At 42.0% G+C, this 23,360-nt stretch overlaps 2 protein-coding genes, 1 long non-coding RNA gene and 1 other non-coding gene across 8 annotated transcripts in view; 2 read left to right on the top strand and 2 right to left on the bottom strand.

The window, feature by feature from the left end:
• Parp9 (poly(ADP-ribose) polymerase family member 9) overlaps nucleotides 1-12,433 on the bottom strand; it is a 40,487-nt gene extending 28,054 nt beyond the window's left edge. Inside the window, exons 1-5 of one of the 5 annotated variants that reach the window (XM_023702219.1) lie at nucleotides 12,349-12,433; nucleotides 7,454-7,558; nucleotides 6,501-6,642; nucleotides 3,768-4,624; nucleotides 513-734 (exon numbers count right to left, since the gene is read on the bottom strand). In XM_023702219.1, the coding sequence (XP_023557987.1) occupies nucleotides 513-734; nucleotides 3,768-4,624; nucleotides 6,501-6,642; nucleotides 7,454-7,468 (1,236 nt within the window). In that variant the 5' untranslated portion in view covers nucleotides 7,469-7,558; nucleotides 12,349-12,433. Of the gene's footprint in view, nucleotides 1-512; nucleotides 735-3,767; nucleotides 4,625-6,500; nucleotides 6,643-7,453; nucleotides 7,559-12,286 lie in introns of all 5 variants that reach the window. The other 4 variants (XM_023702216.1, XM_023702220.1, XM_023702218.1 and 1 more) reach the window with 4 other exon arrangements.
• LOC111812874 lies at nucleotides 8,771-8,911 on the top strand. The gene has a single exon (XR_002818249.1). It is a non-coding gene; the product is annotated as a U4 spliceosomal RNA (small nuclear RNA).
• Nucleotides 12,434-12,449: 16 nt separating the features above from the next.
• Nucleotides 12,450-20,834, top strand: Dtx3l (deltex E3 ubiquitin ligase 3L). The gene is made up of 5 exons (XM_023702222.1): nucleotides 12,450-12,711; nucleotides 12,984-13,177; nucleotides 14,869-16,404; nucleotides 17,539-17,756; nucleotides 20,147-20,834. Exons 1-5 carry the CDS (start codon nucleotides 12,471-12,473, stop codon nucleotides 20,238-20,240), a joined length of 2,283 nt encoding a protein of 760 aa, XP_023557990.1. The 5' UTR covers nucleotides 12,450-12,470; the 3' UTR covers nucleotides 20,241-20,834.
• Nucleotides 20,401-22,788, bottom strand: LOC111812867. The gene is made up of 2 exons (XR_002818244.1): nucleotides 21,755-22,788; nucleotides 20,401-21,140 (listed from the first exon to the last, which is right to left on the bottom strand). It is a non-coding gene; the product is annotated as an uncharacterized LOC111812867 (long non-coding RNA).
• Nucleotides 22,789-23,360: the final 572 nt, after the last annotated feature.

The following is a 23,360-nucleotide window of genomic DNA, read 5'->3' as shown; positions in this document are numbered from 1 at the left end:
TGCAATGGTGCTGGGAGGCAAATCCCAGCCCTTCCTGCAATTTAAGACACAGGGTGACATAAACAAAGGCTGGGTCCCTGCCTACCTAGGAAAAGGCTCACAGGATGCTCAGTGTGATGAGGCAAACCAGAACACAGACTAAGCGGGCTCTGTTGTATTGGGGTCCATTTGCAGTATGCTTGCTTAAAATTTAGCCAGGGACAAGTAGCATTTCAACCTAGAGCACTGTGACAACCATACTTGTTTAGTAGTTCACATATTCACAAGCATGATATGAAAAGTGAAACTATACCATTTGACAGTACTTTATGAATGTAGTGAAACAAGGGGCATTGAACAGACTAGTTAGACCCTGCAGTTGTGTAAAGTTTATTTGTTTGTTTTGTTTATTTTATTTATTTATTTATTTTTGCAGAACCTGGGATTGAACTCAGGCCCTTGCACTTGCCAGGGAAGTGCTTATTCTACTGAGCCATCTCCCCAGCCCCAATTTATGGCTTATTTGAACTTACCAGATGTTCAGAATATTTTGAACGCCATAGTATATGGAATACATATGCACAGGACAATTGAAATCCTTTCGTGACCAGTACAGACTGGAAAGCTGACAATGGATGAGCTAGTTGCTCCATGAGTTCCCATTTTATTTCATCCCCTGCTTTTTGTAGAATTGATTGTGACACAGGTCTGCCTGTCAAGTTATCCGGGATTACAGAACTAACGATCACATCTGTCTGAAAAGGGAGGAAAGCACAGTATACATTGTTACGTTTCTCTTTCTTAAATCACTAATTTAAGTATTTCCCTAAGGAGATTTGAAAAATACTTTTGTGAAGAGCTCAGATCTATGAACATTGATCTAATAGCGATTAAAAACTACTATATCTAGGTCTGGGGTGGTAGTTCAGTGCCATAAACACCTGCCTGGCAAATACAAAGTCCTGAGTTTGTCCCTCCAGTACCTAAATAAATAAATAAATAAATACAAACTAATATATCTGGAGGAGAGGACAGTGATTATTTGATGGTCATGATGCTTTTTGCTCTATTCGAAAATTCTGTACATATATGGAAAACCTAATTTTTACTGTAGATGTCTTTGAATACTCTGCTGCATCACACTTCTTTTTTTTTTCTTTTCATCTTTTTGAAACAGAGTCTTGCTAAGTAGTTTAAGCTGGCCCTGAGCTCACTTTGTAGCCCAGGCTTACCTGGAACCTGCAAAGATCCTCTGGCTTCAGCCTCCCAAGTGCTGGGATTACAGACGTGCATCACCATGCCTGGTTCACATCTCTTACGTGTCTAGATTCTAAGCATTTCTTGTGATTGTTTTTAAGAAGTATCAATAATCAGCTTAATTCTCTGTCCTTCTACCATCACTTTTGGCTATTTCATTGTGGGCTATTTTGGTTTTTATTTTAAACAGAGAGAAAATAAAATTTCTTAGCAAATTGCTACCACCTAATTCATGTTTTAAAATAAATAGTGTTTGAGCAATGTCTAAATGGAGCAAAATGTCTTCAGTGAAGAGTGGGCTTCCCTTTTGGTGGGGTCCTCAGATCCACTCACCCACCCATGCAACAGGCAACCACTTTTTACCTGTTCTATTTTTCTTGAAACAGCTATACTATACATATTTGAAGGCTGTATTTTTTTCTTTTCTGTGTATGTGTAGACTATATTGGAAATAAATTATTCTAAAGGGGGTTGTTTTTTGCTCCTCCAATGTCCAGATCCTACTAATCATGCTGATGGATTTCATTCCCTTGGGGTAACTTAAGTACTAACATCTATGATGTTAGTGAATATTTCACCTTGTTTTGTTTTTTTGAAACAAGGTTTCACTATGTATTTCAGGCTAACCTTGAACTCACTAGGTAGCCCAGGCTGGACTTGGAACTAATGCCTCTCCTCCTGCCTAGCCTCCCCAGTGCTGGGATTATAGGTGTGCATCATCATGCCCTGAAAATGTTTCACTTTTTTTTCTTTTTCTTTTTTTTTTTTTTCATTTTATGTATTTGGTACAGGGTCTTACTACGCAGCTTGGACTTGTAGTGATCCTCCTGTTTTCAGCCTTCCCAGCACTGGGATTACAGATGTGCACCATCATGCCCAGATTTGGTTGAAGGCTCAGTGTGCCCCAGGGATGAGGCCGGCACTGCATGCAGGACTGGGGATTGAACCCTGGTCCCTGTGCTTGCCAAAGCAGGTGCTTAGTCCACTGAGCTATCTCATGGGCCCTGAGAATGTTTCACTTTGAAAATGCGATCAGAATTTGCCTTTTGAGGACAATGGCAGTCTTTAAAAAGTGTGAATTTCCTAATACTATTAACAATAAATAAATACAATACCATTTTAATTAAATGCACAGATTACTTAACTAGCTTGTTTCCATTTTAATTTTAAATTGGTTTTATTAACTTCTCAAATATTTTGTTTCATAGGGCCCCCTTATTTATCTAACATCTTCTAGGCTCTACGTGGTATTTTTACTGTTGGTTAAGTCTATTTGATTATGGCCACAAGAGATATCACTGATCTAGGGAAGAAAAATAGAATACAACCTTATATTTCTTCCCTTCATTGGGCGCAGCCCAAGCTTACTGCTTCCCCTCCCACTTGGTCATCATTAATCTGCTGCACACCTAGCCCAGATGCACACCTACACCACGCCCTGAGGACTGGGGCTGCGGGGATGAGCAAACCATGTTTTCTCCTCCTAGGTGCTCTCTGCCTGGCAGGGGAGCTGCCTTCGCCCAGAAAGGCCTAGGTTCACTGTTAGCCTCTTCTCCTTCCCTCCCTCCTAAGGTCCTATGTGCAATGAACCCCAGCTAAAGGTTAAGTCACCCTTTGTATTCTCCACAGCCCCCGGCACAGAGCTTATACACACAGAACTCGACCTCCAACTTCACCTATATCTATGACTCTAGCCCAACTCACCATTTCCTGTCAGTTCCTCCGTGTCTCTCTGATCAAGTCACTCTACTACCCTGAATGCTTTCCCTCCAGACAGTTCATGTCCATCACAACTTGGGATCAGATTCAAAACTCATGTCTCTTAAAACAGTCTTTCTTCGTCCATTATACTCAACTCGTGTCACAAATTCATATGGTCTTAAATATTACTTTTGTTACTGTTAATAGATTGCTTCAGACATGTAGACATGGTTTATTTCCTCAGTGAGATTTTCCAAGGAAATAGCTTGTTAGATAAACAAGAATCTTAGCTTTTAAGTTCATTGGGATCAAAATTGTTCTAATTCTTCATGGTGCCTTAGAATAATAGCAATAGCAATAATAATGTGTCAAGAACTCTGTTATAAGCATTTCATAGGTATTGCTTTCAGCTCTAACATATAAGTGCTGCTATTAGCTTCATTTTACAGATGAGGAGAACTAAAAGATAAACAGTTTGTTTTAGATTATTCAGTTTGTAAATGGCAAAGCGAGTAACCAAATGGTGTAGTCCAGAAGTCCACTTTTTATGGACCCTGAACCCAGGGTCTCATGCTGAGCTATATTCTCAACTGTTTTCATTGTTATTATGTTTTAAACTTTGAGCCAGGATTCCACTAAGTTGCTCAGGCTGTCCTCAAACTTGTGACCCAACTGCCCCAGACTCCCAAGTAGCGGAAGTCTACACTCTTACTCCCAACAAGATGCTCCCTACACAATGTCACAAAGTACATATTCTAAAACCTCTTCACAGTTAATTAACCATTCAAGGGTCCCCTTGGCAGTGGGAGAGAGCAGAAGGAAGGATTTACCATCTGCTGTTCAATGCGGCCCAAGACGATCTTCAGAGTCAGGCCCTGGAATATTTGAGTATTGACAGAAGGAGTGGTTTCTTGACTCGTCCAGGTGCCCAGTTCCAAAGTCTTCCCTAGAGAGTCTTCTGAAGCAGCTTTAAAGGAAGCCACGGTACGGTCCTCATTGCTTACCAGGTGAATTTCTTTCAAATTACCAACCTTCTGGTTCCTTTCAAAATATGATTTAATAGTTTGTAAAATAATCTTGGTACACAAATCCAAAGGAAACTGGAAAATTCCAGAGCTCAGGGCTGGAATTGCAACTGTTGTAATGTTTAGATTTTTATAGTTCACATAGCTAAGAATTCTGACAATAGTACCTTCCAGTTTATCCATACATCTCTGTGCGTCCATGGCCTGCCACCGAGGCCCCACAGCATGGATAATCAGGTTGCAGGGAAGCCGTCCTGCTCCAGTGATAGCTATCTCACTACATGATAGTTTACCATATGTGGCCACGAAACTTTTGCTCTCCATTTGGATTTCATAGCCACCAGCTTTCACCAGGGCCCCGGCCAGGCCTCCCCCATGTAAAAGGTCTTCATTGGCTGCATTCACCACGGCGTCAACAGCATGTCTGGTGAGGTCATCCTTCCAGACAGACAACTCTAGTCCAGGAATCAGGCTTTGTCTGAAGACTTGCTGAGCAAGAGGCTGGCTGTTCCCTGGCAGGGCTGGAGAGATCAAGGTGGAGGTACAGCCAAACTTAGCCAGGAGGACTTTGGACAGCTCACTCTCCTGATTTTTTAAAATTGTGAAGTCACGATGATTAATGGGAATTTGGCAGTTAAGGCTTTTAACAAAATAGTCAGTTGCTGGAAAAGAAGGGAAGATAAAGTAATAAAGAAATGAACATAAGTTCCTTTGAAAAGGATATGATTCCATTCATACCAGAAAAATGTGTTTTTGATTTTCAGGAGGGTAAACCAGTGCCCTCACTGATCGCCTTTTCACTGAGACATATAGTTAGACCAACAATATCTAAGAGTGTTCAACCGTAGGTCACCTGTAAAGTGCCTAGTGTTGTGTCTGGCATATAGTAAGTACTCCATAGTGCTAGCTACTGTGTACAGTGATGGTGGTGAGAAAACTGTGTATGTGGCTCAGGCATCTTTTTAAATGTATGCCAAAATGGTGAGTTTAGGAAGAGTCATGATGAACACACATGTATTTACAGGAACTTAATTATAAATTAGAAACACAGGGAGGCTTTATTAATACATTTTTTGCTTTCTTAGAGCCCCATACTAAGTTCTCTAAGAAAGCCCTGAGACAAGAATTTTGAGTGTAATTAGTTTCTTTGTAAGGTGATCTTAGAAGATATTATGTGCTTGGCTTAAGAAAGGCAGGGTGAAAAATTAAAAGGAAAAAATGGGGTTGGGGAGATAGCTCAGCAGTCTAAGTGCCTGCCTGGCAAGCACAAGGGAGTTTGGTCCCAGTATCACATGCTGTATGGCCCCGGGAATGGGAGTGGGGGCACACACTCTTGTAATCCCAGCACTGGGGAGGCTGAGACAGGAAGATCACTATGAGTCTGAATTGTGTAGTGAGACCCTGTAACAAATTAAAATAAAAGGGGGTGGGGAGAAAAAGAATAAAAAGTGTGTTACTTAACAAATGAAGTTTAGCTCCACTAGCAGAGTAAAGATCATGTGCCTCAGAGTTATAATGCAAAGGGGTAATTATAGGAGTTAGGATTCTGATCTGCCTTCTGTGTGTCATTGGCCAAAGCTGTTGCTTGTGAAAAAAGGGTTGAAGGACATCAGGCAAGCAAATGGGTAAACACCATCAATGTCTGGTACAGTAAATAATTCATAGTATTTCTATTCCATGGCACAATTAAAATTAGTTGAGTAAAATCTATGTACTGTATGTGGCAGACAAGATGCCAGCTGATGTCAAGCTCAGCTCCTCCTTCAATTTGGTTATGAAGTGGGAAATACAGTAAGTTTGCAGCTTCCATCTTTCAGCCTCTGGAGAGTTCATCTCAGCTCTCTCACAAAACAATTTTCCCAGGATGACCCCCATCAGGGGCTGAGCAAGGCCACTTATGCCCAACATGGGACATCTCTAACTAGCAGATTTTCATTACAGACTGATGGCCCCAGCTACCCAATTTGGATTCTTTTCTTTCGTGGTGAACCACTTGTACCATTTTACATTCTGAAAAACTCAAGCTAGAACAGTATTTCATGGTGTCTAAAACATTGTTGTTATATGCCTCTGATAAAGGAAAAACAATGCCCAATGAACTGTGCTAGCCTTATTTCAGAGGTGTAAAAATGTGAAAAAAATGTGCATGCTAAAGTAGATAAAATGTGGTTATTACTTATTAGTAGTTTAATTTCTAATCTGAGCCAACTAGAAAGACCTCAGATGATCTCTGTGACTCAAAGAAGCAGCAATCAAGGATTTGTGCTCAGGTGCCTTCAGGTTTGGCTGGTAATCTCACATGACCAGGTAGGTAACATTCATCTCTTTCACCCTTGCTGAGCAAAGGGTCAATCAGTCGTCCACTCTTTCCAGACAATTTCAGCAGTAGAACTGTAGTCAGGAGAGTCTCACAGCTGTTGGACAAAGGGAAGGGCCCAGGAGGCCTTAAGAGAACTCACTAGTGGGGGCCACATTGCCGGGAGGCAGCTACCTCCTGCAGCACAAATGGGGTTGCTGCTGGGACCTGCAGCCACGCACCTGAGCACTTGTGGGGGACACAGTCTCCATTCGTGCTCCCTCTTCTCCACTGAGGAAAGATCTGAGCACAGCCCTTCTGAAATAAGAGTGACAGTGAGTTGGTCCTACCTGATTCTTCCTTGGAAGATGCTGCTCCAGCACCCTGTGAAAAATGAGAATGGCTTTTAAAAAAATGAAGCTGTATGAGTACAGATGACTACTACTGACTAAAACACAGTAACAAACACAAATTAGAATTTCTGCTCAGAGCACTGGGTTTGGGACAGAAGTCCATGGTATTTTGTCGTTATTTTTCTATGCATCTGACGCACTGAAAATACTAAATGTTCCACCAAGCATAGACTTATCTCCCTTTCCTAGAGGTCAATGTACTTCTTATTCAGAATGAGACGAAGGGTTAGAGATGAATACTTGGAAAGTCCCATAGATCACAGACTGAAATGACCTCAAATTCTGAGACAGGCTCCAATTTCTGAAGTCCTATGGGGTTCCCCCAAATAGAACAGAAAAGACACATTTTCAACTATTTCATGACAAGCCTTCATGTAGAATATTTGGACTTAGAAAATGAAATGTTTTCCCTTATTCCTTTGATTTTACTCCTTTTCTATCATTCTCTTCTCTTATCTTGAAAAGGAACTGCTGAATGAGTGACAAGAATCCAAACAATATGGAAGGGGCCTTTAAAACAAAATCCACCCTCAAGTTGACTCCACAGCATAGTCATGCTTTCCCATTTCCCACATAATGCAAGGAGGACTTCCACAGATGTGTGTCAGCTCTACAGTGCTCGGCTCTACCAGCTGAGCTATTGAAAGGTACCCAAGGAGAAGACTTCCACTGGGCTATTAAAACCACATCAGAAGGGTAGGCATAACCACAGACTCCAAATTTCTTGCTGTTAGCTATATGCTGATTGGGATTCATGAAATGCAGATATTTACACTTTTTACCATGGAAAAGGCCATCTTCCAGGTCCCTGGTGGGTCTTCAAGTGTTTATATCCTCTTCTGTGTTTCGGAATATAGACTATAGTTCCCAGATATGGTGGCCTACTTCTAGGAATAAATAGAAAGAACACAGTAAGCATTGACTGTGAGTGGAGGATATGTGCAAATATTCTATAGGAGGATTCAACCAGATTTCTGATCCTGGGTAGTTATTCCCCTTCGGTGAACAGGCACATGTTGCTTTGCTATTGCTGTTACTGTTTACCTTTGGTCCTTTCAGGAGCAGTTCTAATTGAACCACGGCAGCACTTCAGAGAGTGGGAAGGTTGTAAGGGCAGGGCCAGGGAAAGCTTTATGGAAAAGGTAAGACTCCTGCCACGCTTTGAAGGATGCAGCAGGCTTTTATATATGTAGAAGAGAAAGACTGAAGACTGAACAAAGCATTTGAAAAACTATGAGGAAAAAGCAGCCTTGAGAGCCAGTGCAAACCCCTGGAGAGTGGGTTTTGTCTTTTTTGAGACAGGGTCTCTCATTGTGTAGTTTAGGTTGGCTTTGAACTCACTATACAGGTCTGGTTGGCCTTGAACTTGGAGTGATCCTACTGCCTCAGCCTGCCAGGGAAGAGTGTTTGAAGAAAAAAGAAATTCTATTTGTTCTTATGAGGCTTGTATGTTACTGAGCTTGTGATAAATATCCTTGACCTAACTAGATAGCACAAGTCTAAATAATAAATCAAAAAATCTGGGAGAAATTACATCACAATGACTTTCTATCTCATAGGTACAAATTAAAAGGTTGTAAATTGTTAGAATGAGGATGAGAACTTAAAGATACAGTGGTCCACACTTGATACTATCTTTAGGTCTCTGAAGTGATTCCTAAACCTTTTCAATAGAAAAAATATATAGAATCAGCTACAATATCAGAGCACTGCTATTTTTAACCCTGCAGGAAGAGTTAAATGTAGCACAGCACACAAGGAAAGGGACAAGATGCATTTCTGCTTCTAGAGGGGGCTGGTGTTTTCACAAGAGAAGGACGACTTCTGGGCAGATTGTGGGTTGCTGGGTTTTCTCTCTAGACGTCGCCCTTGTTTCTGTCCTCAGTCCAGGCCTTAAAGGCCTAGAGAAAAACATGTAAAGGTGGCATCCACGGTTTCTATTTACCCCCAAAGAATTTTGGAAACATGAAACACATTGCTTAAAACTTTCATCTTTCCCTTTAAAAAAATAACAATAACAACAAAAGCCCTCCCAATTTTCCATCACTGTAGGCAACCATGTTTCCATCTCTTCATAGTGAATCAAACTTCTGAAAATAAGCTTTGCGCAGTGACAGTAGCGTAGCCAATGAGGTTTATCCGAGGCGTGATTATTGCTAATTGAAAACTTTTCCTAATACCCCGCCATGATGACTTGAAATATAGTCGGCATTGGCAATTTTTGACGGTCTCTACGGAGACCGGATTAAAAAAAAAAAAAAAAAAAAAAAAACCAACAAACTTCTGAAAATAGAGGTTGATTCTTCCTCACCTGCCTGCTCAGCCTACCAGTCTGGCTCCCCACCTCAGCCCTTCCTCTAAGACTGTCAGTGTCTTCCATGTGGTTAACCCCAAGGAACTGTCATAGAAAAGAGTTTGACCTCTTTCTGTGATATTTCATTCTTTGATTCCTGAAAATTGATTTTCTTGATTTTTCCTATGTTCTTCTCTTGGTTGTTCAGATACCTCTGTTTGTCTTTACAAGTCTTTTCCCTGAATTTGTTTCCATCCATTAATTATTTGCTCAGCATTCTGCCAGAGAGGCGCTGCTCATCTTATTCCACATAATCTGCTTGGACAGTTTCATCCACTTCCAAGCTTAACAGTCAACAGCAAACAGGACCATCATGTCTATATGTCTAGGCTAAGGTTCTTCGCTTTCCAACTCTACCTTACTGCCACATAATCCCCTCCAACACAGCCTCTGCATGATTTACATCCTTATTCCTACTCCTCCCTTCTGTCCTCACTAAAATTCATGCGTTACTTATCTGCTAGATTCCACAGTTGAGTAAATGATACACCATTTGCTCACTCAAATCAGAAACCTAAGAATTATCCTTAAATCTTCTCTTTTGTCCCATATCCAGTCCATCTCTGGGCTCTGACCACCCTAAGTCACTCTCAAATATGTCCCTACCCTGCTTTCCTTATGATGCTGTTGCATCCCAGGGTCTCAAAAATACACTTTTCTTAGTCAGCTTTTTCATCACTGGAACACAGTTCCCAACACCCAACATGATAAAGGAGAGGTTTGATTCAGCTCATGGTTTGGGACATTCAGTCCATGGGCAGCTAGCAGCCACGAAACAGGGCAGGTGATCAGTGCCAGAGAGGAGAGGATGAGAGAGCAGACATACACAGGATCCCTGCGGCCACACCTCAATGACCCACCAATCCCCTGGGCAGCTCGCAAAACCAAGTAAGGTAACAGTCCACACTAAACCGCTGTGATACTCTTTCTAAACATTTTGAGGTAGTATCTGCTTTTATAGTTAATTGTTTGAATAGGTATTAAATTTATTTGGGTCAAATTCAGAGAGTGTAAAAGGCTAGCTTATATCTTTCTCACTAAACTCCAATCATAGGAAACCAGTACCTCCCCTGTATCCTTGTAGAGTCACTTGCTCACAAAAGGTATCATTGTATGTATATGCTTTTCTGTGCCTTATCGGTCCCACTTAATGTATCTAGAGATCTGTCCTCTAGTAGCACATTGAGATTGACTTTTATTTGTAAAACTACTCATTTTATTCTATGGTATAGATACACTCTAAATTATTTAAATATTGGCCTCTTTATGGACGTCCAAGAAAACCCCATCTTAAATCTATTCTAAACAAAAATGAAAAACAGCTTTATGCAGAGGCCACTTTCTACAGGAACTGATACATCAATGGGACACATTTCTACAAGTGGAACCACAAAGTATACACAGTTATGATTCTGATAATATTGCCATATTGCTGCCCACAAAGACTGACCCATTTCCAGACTTACCTGCCACATGTGGAAGTCTTATCTCTGGCCTTCCCCTGCTTAGAAATGTATCCTGTGCCTCCTTGTCACCCCATCTTTCTAAAATGGAAACCTACCACATCACTTTCCTACTTTCCTTGTCCCAACTTTTCAATTTCTCTCCGCCAATCTTGAAAACCTTTCACTATCTAGAGCTGTGCTGTCTAAGGTAGGCCACTACTAGACACATGGAGCTGTTGAATGTTAGGGAGACAATGGTTAGTCTAAATTGACATGTGAGATAAGTGTAAGAAAAACACTGGATGTCAAAGATGTAGGATGCCAGAAAAGAATATCCACTATCTTATTAGTACAGCAGGACAACGGGCATTGGGGGACCACTCCCCCTCCAGCCACCTGAATTTAGGCCACACCCCAGTCCCGATCCTCTTTCCAGTGTCCTAAGAGATGCAGAAATAAAGTAACAATGATTCAGGAGATCTCTCACACTTCAGGCTAGAGCACAAGCATGTTAGAGCTCACGGCCTGACCTTTCCCACTCAAACCTCGTTAAAGGTTCATATGCATGGCCTGCATCTACTGAATGTGATTTAATTAGATTGCATTCTGGGATAGGCATGCTTATTATCCACCTCTGAGAGGACTTAGTGCCCTGTCAATCATATCTATCAATCTTACCCAGGGACCCAGTGAGAGTTACATGTGAGGGGTACACATCATTTAAAATCCAAAGCCTATTTTATCTGTTTTTTATTTCCATTGCTCTGAAACCCCTTTACTGCTGTGCCACCTTTTTGTTTCTGTTAGCAAAGATTTGCACTGGGCATAGCTTCCTCTTGTCTACAATAAATGTAGCTGGTTTTACTTTTACCACTGGACAGAAACTTGGAATTCTTTGCTTACTGTACACACGAACCTAGAATCTAGCTCTCGTGGTATCACCACTACAGGCTAAGATGATGAAAGTTTGGATAGCTGGGTGGGGTAGTGCATCGCTGTAATCCCAGCGCTGAGGAAATTGAGGCAGGAGGATCACAGCTGGGTTGAGGGCCCTGTCTGGGCTACCTACGGAGTTCAAGGCCAGCCTAAACTACATAGTCAGACCCTGCCTCAAAAAAGCAAATTAAAAAAAGCAAATAAAGATATATAAATAAACTTTGGATATACTATGCTAAAGACCACATCAGTAAAATTAATTTCACCTGTTCTAAAATATGATTGAGAATTTTAGAACTCACATTCAGGGCTCCCATCCTATTTCTCCGGGACAGGACAGATCAGAGCAGGCCCTTCCATAATCCCTCATTCTCCCCACCTCTCCCTGTCCCCATCTGCTGACAGATCTGCCCCAATTTAGGGGCTGCTGACCAAGCAAGGAAGGAGGGCACAAAAGCCTCAGGCGCCAATGTCACGTGTGGAGTTGGGGGGGAGAGTGTGAGGGGGAGAAGTGGGGTGGGGGGAAGGGGGTTGGGGAGGAAGGGACAGGGAGGGAAGGGAGGTGGGGGAGGAGGATGGGGCAGGGGGATGAGGGAGGGAAGAGGGATGGGGAAGGGAAGAGGGATGGGGGGGGGCAATGAGCTAGTCATAGCACAGGGAAAAAGCCTCAATTACCCAAAATAAAAACTAGCTAAGTCTCATCTGAATTTAGAACGGAAACTGCTTTTTAGCGTCCAGTAATAGTAAAGTCAGCACAGTCGAAAGTTAACTTTCTTGGCCCAGCCCTCCAAGGAGGAAGCTTGGCCTGGACTCTGGCGGCCGCTGAGCCTGCAGGGCAGGGACCCCGGGAGCCTGGGGGAGCTCCGACCCAGGATACCGACCTACTCACCCAGAGGACGTCGACCACCCGAGCAGCTGCGAGAGGATGCGGAGGCGGCCTTACCGGGAACAGGGAGGGACCTCCTGGGAAGCGAAACTGAAACTCCTGGTCTTCGGCGGGGCGGGTCGCGCCTCAGCCCCGACTGTCCCGGCCTTGTCCTAGCCCTGGAGCCCGAGCCCAGCGCCATGGAGTCCGAGCCCAGCGACGTGGAGTCCGAGCCCAGCGCCTTGGAGCCGGAGCCCAGTGTCGTGGAGCCCGGCTCGCCGTACGAGCTCCTCGTGCGGGTGTCCACAGGCTCGCCCGGCCTCCGCTGGAAGCTGGAGAAGTACTTCCAGAGCCGCGACTCGGGCGGCGGGGAGTGCACCGTCCGTCCCTGGTGCCCCAAAGAGTCCGACACTTTCCTGGTGAAGTTCAGAGAAAAGGCCGGTGAGTCGCCGACAGGGGGTGCGGGTCGCCCTGGGAAGCCAGCGCTGGGGTTTGCTGGCAGCCCCCAGTTCAAGCTGGGAAAGAGTGCCAGGGAAGGTGGCCCTGACTGTGGGACAGTACACCATTATAATATAACGGATTCAAGCAGGTATGGACTTGGGTACCTTGGGGGGGGGGGGTCCCTGAAACCAATCCACAGAGATACAGAAGGCCAACTCTCTCGGACACCTCCCCATTTGTGTGTGAATGTGTGTTTCATGTTTCCCCTGAAGCCAAGGAGGGCGTATTGAAAAAAAGAAAGCACCAGATTCAGGTTGAAAACAAGCCCGTGACCATTTTGCTGCAAACCCCTGAGAAGCCAACAGAGAAAACTCCGAGGGTCAGGATTTCTTCGTGTCCCCAGGCTGACGCAAAGCATTTATGTGAAGGGTCTGTCTCCAATGCTGTGGACTCCAGCGTCCAAAGGGTGAGTGCCGGCTGAAGGAGCTGTCTCTGAGGACACCACACCAGCCATGACAGTGCAGCAACCAGCCCTTGGGGACAAGCTGTGAGCCAGCTCTGGTTTCATCCCTGAGACTTGCTGAACAAAGCAAGGCCTTGCTCTCCTGAAGCTCCCTTTGGGGCTGGAGAAGTGGACTGAAAGATAAGCAGGCAAAGGAAAAATACAAAATAAAACCACTGCAGCTAAGAAGAGGATAAAGTAGGGTTTTGCCTCAGAGAGGAATAGGGCCAGGGTGAGAAAAGGCAAGAGATGTGGCCAAATGTCAAAGCCAACTCTTCTGCAGAATGGAGGTTTGGCCTGAGACTTAAATAGTGGGGAGGAGCCAGAGATTCATTCAACAAATAGATATCCAGTGTCTACTATGTGCCAGCCACTTTATGGAGGTTGAGGGTCTTACCCTCTCATGAGGGGAGCAAATAATAGTGAACAAATCAACAGATAGGGAATGCCTGACACCAGTGGCAAGTGCTGGGAAGAATAATGAAAGATAAATGATAGACAGTGGCAGAGCCACTGTTTGAAATCGGCTGTTTAGAACCGCTCCAATGAGGTGTCATCTGAACAGAGACATGTAGGAAGAAAGAGAGCTGCCTGGACAGACTTCCAAGGGAAGGCCAAGGAAAGCCCACTTGCATAGGCCCCCAAGAGACTCCATCCCGAGCCCCAGAAGCTCCAAGAAAGCCAGGGCTCAAGGAGGGCTGTGAGCAAGGGACGCAATGCTAGGAACTTGGAGAGGTACCCAGAGGTCAGATCTTTGGGAGGCTGAAGGGAAAGGCTTCCAATTTTAACTGAAACATTGGGAGATTCACCAGTTGTTTTGGGGGCAGGTGAGTGGAGCCATCTGTACATTTTCTGGCTGCTAAGTAGAAGCTCACATGTGGCAGAGCCAAGCTAGGAGATGCTAAAGAGGTCTGGTAGAAGATTAATATCTAAAAATAAATAAATAGATAAATAAATAATAAGATCTAGAAGAATAGCTCACACAGAGGAAAGAATATGTGCAAATAATATGAAGGGAGGCAAAACACTAGACAGTTTGCTTTTATGTTACATTCATTGACCTCTTTTATCCCAATGTGATGTGTCCTAATTGAGTTTCTAAAGACCAGAGTTTTAAAGGGCTTAGGCATTTTTCATGTAGTCAGGTGCTTTGCTTTTTGTTTTGTTTCTTTTAAGGAGGGAGAATAAATAAGAGAAAAAGTAATAGTAGAGGGGGAAAAAATCCCCTTCAGATTTATGGTTTTCTTCCAAGCTCATAGACATGTGAGGATCATGGTAACTTGGCCATAGATCAGAAGTGCCTTTGCTCCTCAAAGGTTGCACAGCAGTGGCAGCCCTAAAGTATAGATCATATAGCTATACAAATGCTCATGCCCAGGCTCTACTATAGACCCGTTACATTAGTCTCTAGGGTTGAGCCTCAGCCCTGGCATTTTTTTTTTTTTTTTTTGTAATTTTCCAATGAATCTCATATACAGACAGGACAGAGACCCTCTGGTCTGTAGCATACTGCGTCCTCTCAGAGGATTTGAGCAAGTTAGCTCTTGCTAAGGAAAGACAGGGGCTGTTTCTGTAGTATCTAGGCATTCTCTTGAAAAGCAGACTGTTGATAGAATGCAGAGATTTTATTTGTTTCTGTTCCTTTTTAATTTCAGATCTTCCTCACTGTAACAGCTGACCTGAACTGTGACCTGTTCTCCAAAGAACAGAGGTCACAGGTAGCCACTGTCTGCCCCACTATCAAAAAGGTAGAGGGTCACAATGGAATTGAGAAAGTGCATGGTGACTTCGAAGATATTAAAAAAATATACCAGTTCTTGAGTATGCTGCTCCTGGAAGGTGAAGAGAAACAGGAGGTTCCTCCTTCCAATGTGGAAAGGAAGCCTCCTGACCAGCATGACCAGAACAGCAGATTTTCTCCTTCTAAACCCAAAGCCAGGTCAGAAGAAACAGATAGCCATTTTACAGTTGACTCATCTCTCTTTGAATACTTCAAATATACCTGTCCTGATAAAATAGAGTCAATTGAAAAGAAATTTGGTGTAACCATCAAAATTCGAGGCAGTTCTTCCAATGTGGTCCACTTAGACTTCACCGGCGGTCAATCAGATGACTTAGAAGCAGCTCAAGAGTCTTTTGTCAGTGAGTTTCAGAAAAAAATAGAATTGCTGAAGCAAGAATGTGTCCCTTTAGGAGGGAGGAAGCAGGCAAATGAAATCAAACAAAAACTGAGCCGCTGTTTTCCAAAGCTCCTTATAACAGAGCACAGAGAAGGGCTAACTCTCCTTGGAAGCCTAGATGACATCACAGCTGCCAAGCAAACAATATCCGAAGGTTCTGTCAAGCCACCTGTGCGAATCTTGGTTCCCAGCTCCATGATGAATGCAGTTGAGGTTGATACTGCTCTCTATAAGCTTTTAAAAGCTGAGTTACTTCAGGAGATAACAGAGATAGAGCAGAAATACAACACCTGCAGTAAGGTTTGGGAGAAAAATCAGAAAGCCTGCATTCAGTTTAATCCTAAGGACAGGGAGGTAGATCTGTCTGTGCATGCTTATACAAGCTTCGTTGATGCCCTTCAACTTGCCTCTTGTCAATTGATGAGTGAAGTCCTCCTGCTGAAAGATTTGGTCAAGGACAGAAAATACTTCTTCGGGACCAAGTTTGATAATGACTTTAGAAGAAAGCATCCAGACGTACATTTTGCACTGGATCAAGAGTCGATGACTTTGACCGGTTTGCCAAATTCCCTTGCACAGGCCAAGCAATTTATCTTACAAAAAGGAGGACTATTGCCATCTGCTCGAGAGAAACCGAACAATGATTATGAAACCCATAGGGGCATAGATAGTAACGACGCCAAAGCAACTTCTCCTCTACTCAAGGGCTCTGCAAGTTCTGTGAGCTCAGAAACAGATGAGAAGGAAGAAGGCATGTGTATCATCTGCATGGAGACCATTAGTAACAAATATGTGCTCCAAAAGTGCAAGCATGAATTCTGTACCCCTTGTATCAAGACATCCATGTCATATAAACCGGTCTGTCCTGTGTGTAACACTCCCTACGGTATCCAGAAAGGGAATCAGCCAGACGGGACCATGGAGTTTACCTTTCTACAAACATCACTTCCAGGTTATAAGTCCTGTAACACCATTATGATTACATATTCCATGAAGGGAGGCATTCAAACGGTAAGTGTTTCTGACGTCCTTCTGTTTCTATTATTCTAGGTTTTCCAGAATGAAAAGGATTGCTCTGTTTTTTAGTAGACAGTGCATTTCCTTGGGCATTATCCCATGGTCATATGCAAGATGAGTGAAATAGTGATAAAAGTCACATTGTGTGTGTATAATTTAGATAGTTTCATGTCTTTTAAATGGTGGTGGTGGTGGAGATTGGATGCAGGATCTCACACATACCAAGCCAGTGCTGTTCCACTGAGCTGGACAGCTTGCCTGTTGTATTGCTTAACATAAAGACAACATAGATGGAGATTATGAGTTAGGAATGGGGGGGTGGAGTCAGGAAGGCAGGTAGTATTCCCAGTAAGTTTGAGGAAAGAAGATAAATGTAAACTTCTAGAAATATGAATAAAAATTTTAATACTTTTCTTGCTTTTGTTTTGTACTACTTACAAATGAACACATATACAATATAACAAAATGTATTTATTTTTAAGAGGCAGAAAGGGAGTTACTAGAAAGAAATGTAAAAGTACACATTCAGAAAAAGGGGGGCAGGGGCTAGGGTGATGGCTCAGGACATTAAGCGCTTCCCTAGCAAGCACAAGGGCATGAGTTCAATCCCCAGTTCCAAAAAAAAAAAAAAAAAAAAAAAGAGTTCAGGCCCTCAAGAGAGAGAAGCATGCTACCACTGGACATGGGAATATTTATGTGTAGTTGGTGGGGTATTTATTCTGTGGAATATTTATTCAGTGGAATTTACGAATCTACAGGAATTTCTGTCTTGGTTTAGGGGAAAAGCATGGCTCACCCACCAAAAAGATAATGAGCCATTTTACAAAGGAAAGGCATGATCCCCATCAGGTTTTTTTTTTTTTTTTTTAACTTTTGTTTTTAGATGGGTGTCCTAAGACGCTTTGACAAAAAAATTTCTTTGAACTCTCTCAGTTCGTTCTTTTAGCTTAAAATAAGGTTTCTGCCTTTTATTAACAAAGATAATTTTTGGACTGGAAGTATCTTTTAAGGGATTACATATAATAAAATCTAGACAAAGAACTGTTTTTTTTTTTTTCTTTTTCTTTTTTTTTTTTTTTTTTTTTACAAGGAATTTTTTTCACTAAACATTTTCTTGTTTTCATCCAGGAAGAGCATCCTAACCCAGGAAAGCCCTATCCTGGAACAATGCGAAAGGCATACTTACCTAATAATGAGGAAGGGCGGCAGGTTTTGGAACTACTTCAGGTAGCCTTTGACCGCAAGCTCATTTTCACTGTGGGATACTCTCGAGTACAAGGCACATCAAATGTCATTACGTGGAATGATATTCACCACAAAACATCCCAGTCTGGAGGACCATTAAAGTAAGAGTCTTTAATTTCAGTGCTTGATAAAGTACAGGAATTGTGGAATGTGGTAATTTGTACCTGTGGGTATGAGAGTTTATAGCAGATGTGTTTGTTGGGTCAGTAATTTTTTTTTTTTAAATGTATTTAGTACAGGGTCTACAGGGTGTCACTACACAGATCAGATTCATAGTGATCCTCCTGTTTTCAGCCTCCCAATCACTGAGATTACAAGCATGCACCACCATGCCCAGTCTCAGTCACCATCTCAACGCACCCCAGGGGCGGGGGCCAGCATGGCACACCAGGGATTGAACCCTGGTCCCTGTGTCTGCCTAAGCAGGTGCTTTAATCCAGAGTGATCTGGCCAGCCCCAGTAAAGTATTTTGAGAAATATGAATACTAGGATAATTTCAAAGATGAAAATATGGATGCCCCCTCACCTTCTATCTGCCAGTAATAGATTGCCGGTGTTGCGAAGTTATTAAATCTTGTGTCATAAAGAAGGGGATTTCAGAATTCAAGATGAATAGTATCTCAAGTTAATTTAATTGGGGGTTTCCTATATCTTTGGAGAGCAGATGCTAGGAATGTTATTTAGTTTGCTTTCTTTTAAGATCATTTTTCTTTTTCTTTTTTCTTTTCTTTCTTTTTTTTTTTTTTTAATTTAGTACGGGGTCTACAGGGTCTCACTACACAGATCAGACTCATAATGATCCTCCTGTTTTCAGCCTCCCAAGTGCAGGGATTACAGGCTTGCACCACCACGCCCTGTCTCAGCACTCCCTGGAGGTAGGGCTGGCAAGGCATGTGGAGCTGCGGATTGAACACCAGTCCCTGGGTCTGAAGATTGTTTTTCTTTATCTCCTCTCTCCTGACCAATTTACACAATAAGTGAACTTACTTGGCCAACAGAACTTTAGAAAAAGTCTTACTTGTAAAGGATTAATGGTGGTGGAATCTGTGTCATGGGAATTCTGGTTGTTTTGTGGGCAACTCAAACTAGATGAGACCCCTGGTATTCAAAAAGAAGCATATCAAAACCTTTTCAAGTCTTCAAATTTAAAAATTCTAGCAGCATAGAATTATAATGCATCCTCTATAAAATACAGTAAGTCACTGTATTTTATGAGTTACTACTTAACAAGAAACTGAGAATATTAATTTTTTTAATTTTTAAAAAAGTTTTCTTTGTAGTACCAAGGATTAAACTCAGGACCTTGATACTTGCCAGACATACACTTTTTCTACTGAGCTATTTCCTCAGCCTTCTAAATCAAGAATTTTAAAAACCTGGTTGGGAGACTGATACTGGTAAGACAGCTAGGCTTGCTCGATTTCTTTTTACATACAGAAACTTTTCAAAAGGATAAGATCCCAGAGCTGGCCAAATAGCTCAGTGGATTAAAGTACCTGTAAACAGGCACAGGAGCCAGGGGTTCGAGCCCCTAGCCTGCTGTGCCGGCCCTGCACCCAGGGTGTGCTGAGATGGAGATTGAGGCTGGGCGTGGTGATGTGAGCCTGTAATCCCAGCCCTTGGGAGACTATAAATAGGCAGATCACTAAGAGTCTGATCTAGTAGTGAGACCCTGAATACTCTGTAGACCCTTCCCTAAAATACAAAAAAAAAAAAAAAAAAAAAAAAAGGATGAGATTCCAATTGTTGATTCTTTGAAGTATTTCCATTGCAGTTAGATTTTTGTTCATGAATTCTCTACCTACCCCTAAGTCCTAAAGATTTCTACTTACTTTCTCTTTCAGAAGATTTAGTGTTTCTGCTTTAATATTTAAATCTTTGATCCATTTTGACTGTAGTTTTGTGTATGGTGATAGGCATGGCTCTATTTTAAGTCTTCAGCATGTGGAAAGCCAGTTTTCCCAACATCATTTAGTAAAGAGACCATCTTTCTTCCACTGAACATGTTTGGCCCCTTTGTCAAAGATAAGGTGGCTGAATGTGTTTGAAGTTGTGACTGCATCTTCTAACCTGCTGGTCTTTTGAAAGGAGCAGTTAATGTTTAAAATTTTTTTCTTTTTATTCTTCTTATTTTTTCTTTTGAATTTCTTACAACTTTTTTGTTATTGTTTTGTTTTGTTTATTCTTTATATCAATCTTGCATGTTTATATCTGGTAATCTGAGCAACTAATTTAAAAGATAACATCATGCAATACAGCAACTACTGTTGAATTTCTATTACTTTGTTTAGTGAAATTTTGTATCATTTCTAATGCTGTTTTTTCCTATCACTATTTTTTATTCTTTAAAAAAATAAAAAAAATTGAGATATGCAGAAAGAGAGAGGGGGGTTATGTCACACACCCTCAGGACTATTGTGAATGTTTACAATCCTGAGTATTAAATCTTCATATGCCAAATGTCTACTGTACAAATTTTTTGTTTCTGCAGTTATGGTTACCCTGATCCTGATTACCTGACACGTGTTAAGGAAGAGCTGAAAGCGAAAGGAATTGAACAAAGCAAAAAAAAGAAAAACCACTAGAACAATGTCTTAACCAAGCTTTATGAAGATATGTTTGAGGAGTTCATGCTAATAAAAATCCTTCTCTCGCAATGCCTTTGTAAAACTTCATCTCAGGATGTGATTTATATAAGAATAGAAATCTGCTTGTCAATCATTGCTAGAGTGCTGCTTTTTTTTAATGGAAGATAAAAGCTCCAAGAACTATGTCACTCTGTGCTGGAAGTGTCATGTCTCATTCATAGCTGGGTCTGAGAGAATCTGAAATAATCTATGTCTTTCAGTTTCACTATTGGCTATTGATGGACACTACTATTCCCAGACCCACAGAAGCTACACCCTCAGCCCTTGGATCCTCTTTTCATCTCTGGGGCAAAACCTTCGCTTTTTTATGTTTGCATTTTAACCCTTATTTGTTGGCAAGGAGTTTGGTTGCAGGAAATTATAAACCTCCCCTCCCCACCCCCTGGAAGAAAAGTGAGCAGGAGTCAAGATTGAGCAGTCTTTGGTAATAAATGGAATAAGACTATTATTTTTAATATAAAGCTTGGCATATAGCTAGTGGTTTAATAGAGGAATATAGATTTCATAAATCTTTGGCAGAAATAGGAATTAGAAAACTACTTCTGAAGTTCTCATCACTCTTTGGAAAACTGAGTTTCTTATTCCAGAGCACTTGGAAGCTAAACTCTGATCAGGTTCGTAACTTGGGTCTTGCCCCTCCTTAATCTTTGGAACCAGCCCTGTGGAGCACAGGTGTCCTGCCGAGCTGCTACGTGTTTCTCCATACACTTCCTCTCTGGATACATTGCAATCTTCAGTGTATTCTGCTTTTAGCTTTAACAGACAAAGTTTGTTTCCCGTTGTGTTGTCTAACATTATAAAGTTACTATAGCTTGCAATGTAGTAGTTTCCTCCTCCCTTCATAAATCCTACCAATTCAGGTTTCCTTTTTCTGGATTTCTACTAGAAATATGTAACTTTTAAATTACTTTTAAATGTTTTTTTTAAAATATCCATTTCTGCCCCCCCAGTGGAAATGTATAACTCAATCTTTTCCTAAAGATACACATATATACATGTAAAATATTTTTGGTCCCAGAATAATGGTTAATATTTATATAGAGAGTACTTACTTGTCCCCTTTATAAGAGCTTTACATATATGTGATTGATACGATTACTATTCCCATTGCATAAACAAGAAAACTCCCTAAGTAAATCATGGTCACATGGTTAGTAAGCAGAAGGACTCACATTTCAAGTGGGTAGTCTGGCCCCAGACTTCTGCACCCCAGGGCCGCACTGCCTCCTACGGAGGTGCTTCTCCCAGAAGCAGGTTGAGGAGTTCATTTTATTCTGGGCTTCTCCCAGAAGTGGAATTCTACACAGTGCTCAAAACAAATTTCCCTTGGGAAGTCCATTTGAATAACTTCACAACTCAGAATCCTTTCTGAAGAAATCCAACCACTGCCATTGATAAAGATAATCCCCCTGCCCTGCACTATGCTTGTCTAACTGCTAGAAATAACGCACAACGGTGAGGTGGCAAGGCCCAATGAGCATAGCTACAATCCAGAACTCCCATCTTTATTCAGTCCTTAACCTGACAAGCAACTGGGGCCCAGTGACCACAACCATGATCATAATTCCCAGTCATTGTGCAGCCCCATTGTTGACAGACAAATCACAGCTCCTTGCACATTCTCAGGCCCTGTCCCAGGCAGATAAGCCATAACCCCTCTGTACTCAATTCTCCCCTTCAAAAGCCCTTTGTGACTTTTTCATTCCACTGCCCCCCCCCATGCTCATAACCCTATAAAGGCCACATGCCTATGTGAGAGTTGAGGGTCTGGTCTCTAGTGCCAGAGTGGTCCCTATTGGGTTTGTTCTGAAATAACCTCATCCTTTCTTTTAAAATCTGAGTATATGCCTAGTGTTTTCTGCTTGTCCCTTTATTGAGATAGGATTTCACTGTGTTATCCAAGTTAGCCTCAAACTCACTGTGCTCCTGCCTCAGCCTCCTCTTCTCTCCCTGCCTCCTGAGTAGCTGGGGTTACAGGTTCTGTATTTTGAGAAGGGTGTTTTTTTTTGGCTACTTCAGGCTGCCTTAACGGCAGGTCTGGTACAGCTACTGAAGCTGAGAATTGAACCACGGTCGTAGGCACCTGCCTGCATTTACTCAAGCCGTGCTTTAAACAACTGAGCTGTCCAGCAAAGCCCCACAGGTTCTGTATTTTGAGAGAGTCATAATTCATTAATTTTATCATTATGCTGAACTGATTGTGTTCTGTCTTCTGATATTTTGGCTGAATTTGTTCTCAAGAAGCAAAAAATTGGTTTCTGCTAGGCTCTGGGTCCCGTATTGCATTGTGTACTTATGCAGAGCTCTTGTGAATCCGGTCAGTGAGCATTTAGATTACTGTTTTCACTCTTTGGAGATGTGATTATCTGCTTTAAATAAAATTAAGCCCACATTTGGAACAGGTTGTCTTGTATTTTTCTCTCAGTCTTGTTCTTTTTCCTTAGATTCAGATATTGATGTTTCTTGCCACACATATAATAATAATATAAGTGTATTCATGTGCATGGGGGTCTTGGCTGATTTTATGTGAAACTGTTTGCTAGCTTTTTGAGGGGATTTTTTTTTGATTTTTTTTTTTTTTTTTTCTTTTGAGACAGGGCATGAAATTTGTCTGTGTAGTGCAGACTGACCTCAATCCCCAGGAGATCCTCCTGCCTACAGCCTCCTGAGCTCTGGGATGACAGGCATGTGCCACCATAATACCACCATCAGTGTTTGCTGAATACTGTTTTATCACAGTAGCTACAACTTTACTATTTGTTCATTGTGGCCACTTCGGGCTGGGACAATCGTATTTCTCAGTTCCCTTCTTCATTGCAAGTGGGTTACTCTAAAAAGTAGGACACAGATTTTCTCTAGTCTGCGGAAGGTTAAGGGATAGCCTATGAACTGTTCCTCCTCACTCACAGAGCACCAGAAGACGAGGGGCATCCTTCTCTCCAGAGCAAAAGAAGTGAAAAAGAAAACTGAGTAGCTCATGCAATGCATTAAATATTGTGACTGTGCTACTAACCTGTTTTGAAACTGTCTCATTGCTACTTCTTTCTCAATAAAATT

Source organism: Octodon degus, unplaced genomic scaffold (genome assembly GCF_000260255.1).
Source record: "Octodon degus isolate 3935 unplaced genomic scaffold, OctDeg1.0 scaffold00147, whole genome shotgun sequence".
Lineage (NCBI taxonomy): Eukaryota > Metazoa > Chordata > Mammalia > Rodentia > Octodontidae > Octodon > Octodon degus.
This window is presented reverse-complemented; position numbering and strand designations above follow the sequence as displayed.

Coding starts and splice junctions, on each gene's coding strand:
- Dtx3l (XM_023702222.1), top strand. CDS start 12,471: ATGGAGTCCGAGCCCAGCGACGTGGAGTCCGAGCCCAGCGCCTTGGAG. Junction 16,405..17,538: donor TGAAGGGAGGCATTCAAACG/GTAAGTGTTTCT, acceptor GTTTTCATCCAG/GAAGAGCATCCTAACCCAGG. Junction 17,757..20,146: donor CAGTCTGGAGGACCATTAAA/GTAAGAGTCTTT, acceptor TTGTTTCTGCAG/TTATGGTTACCCTGATCCTG.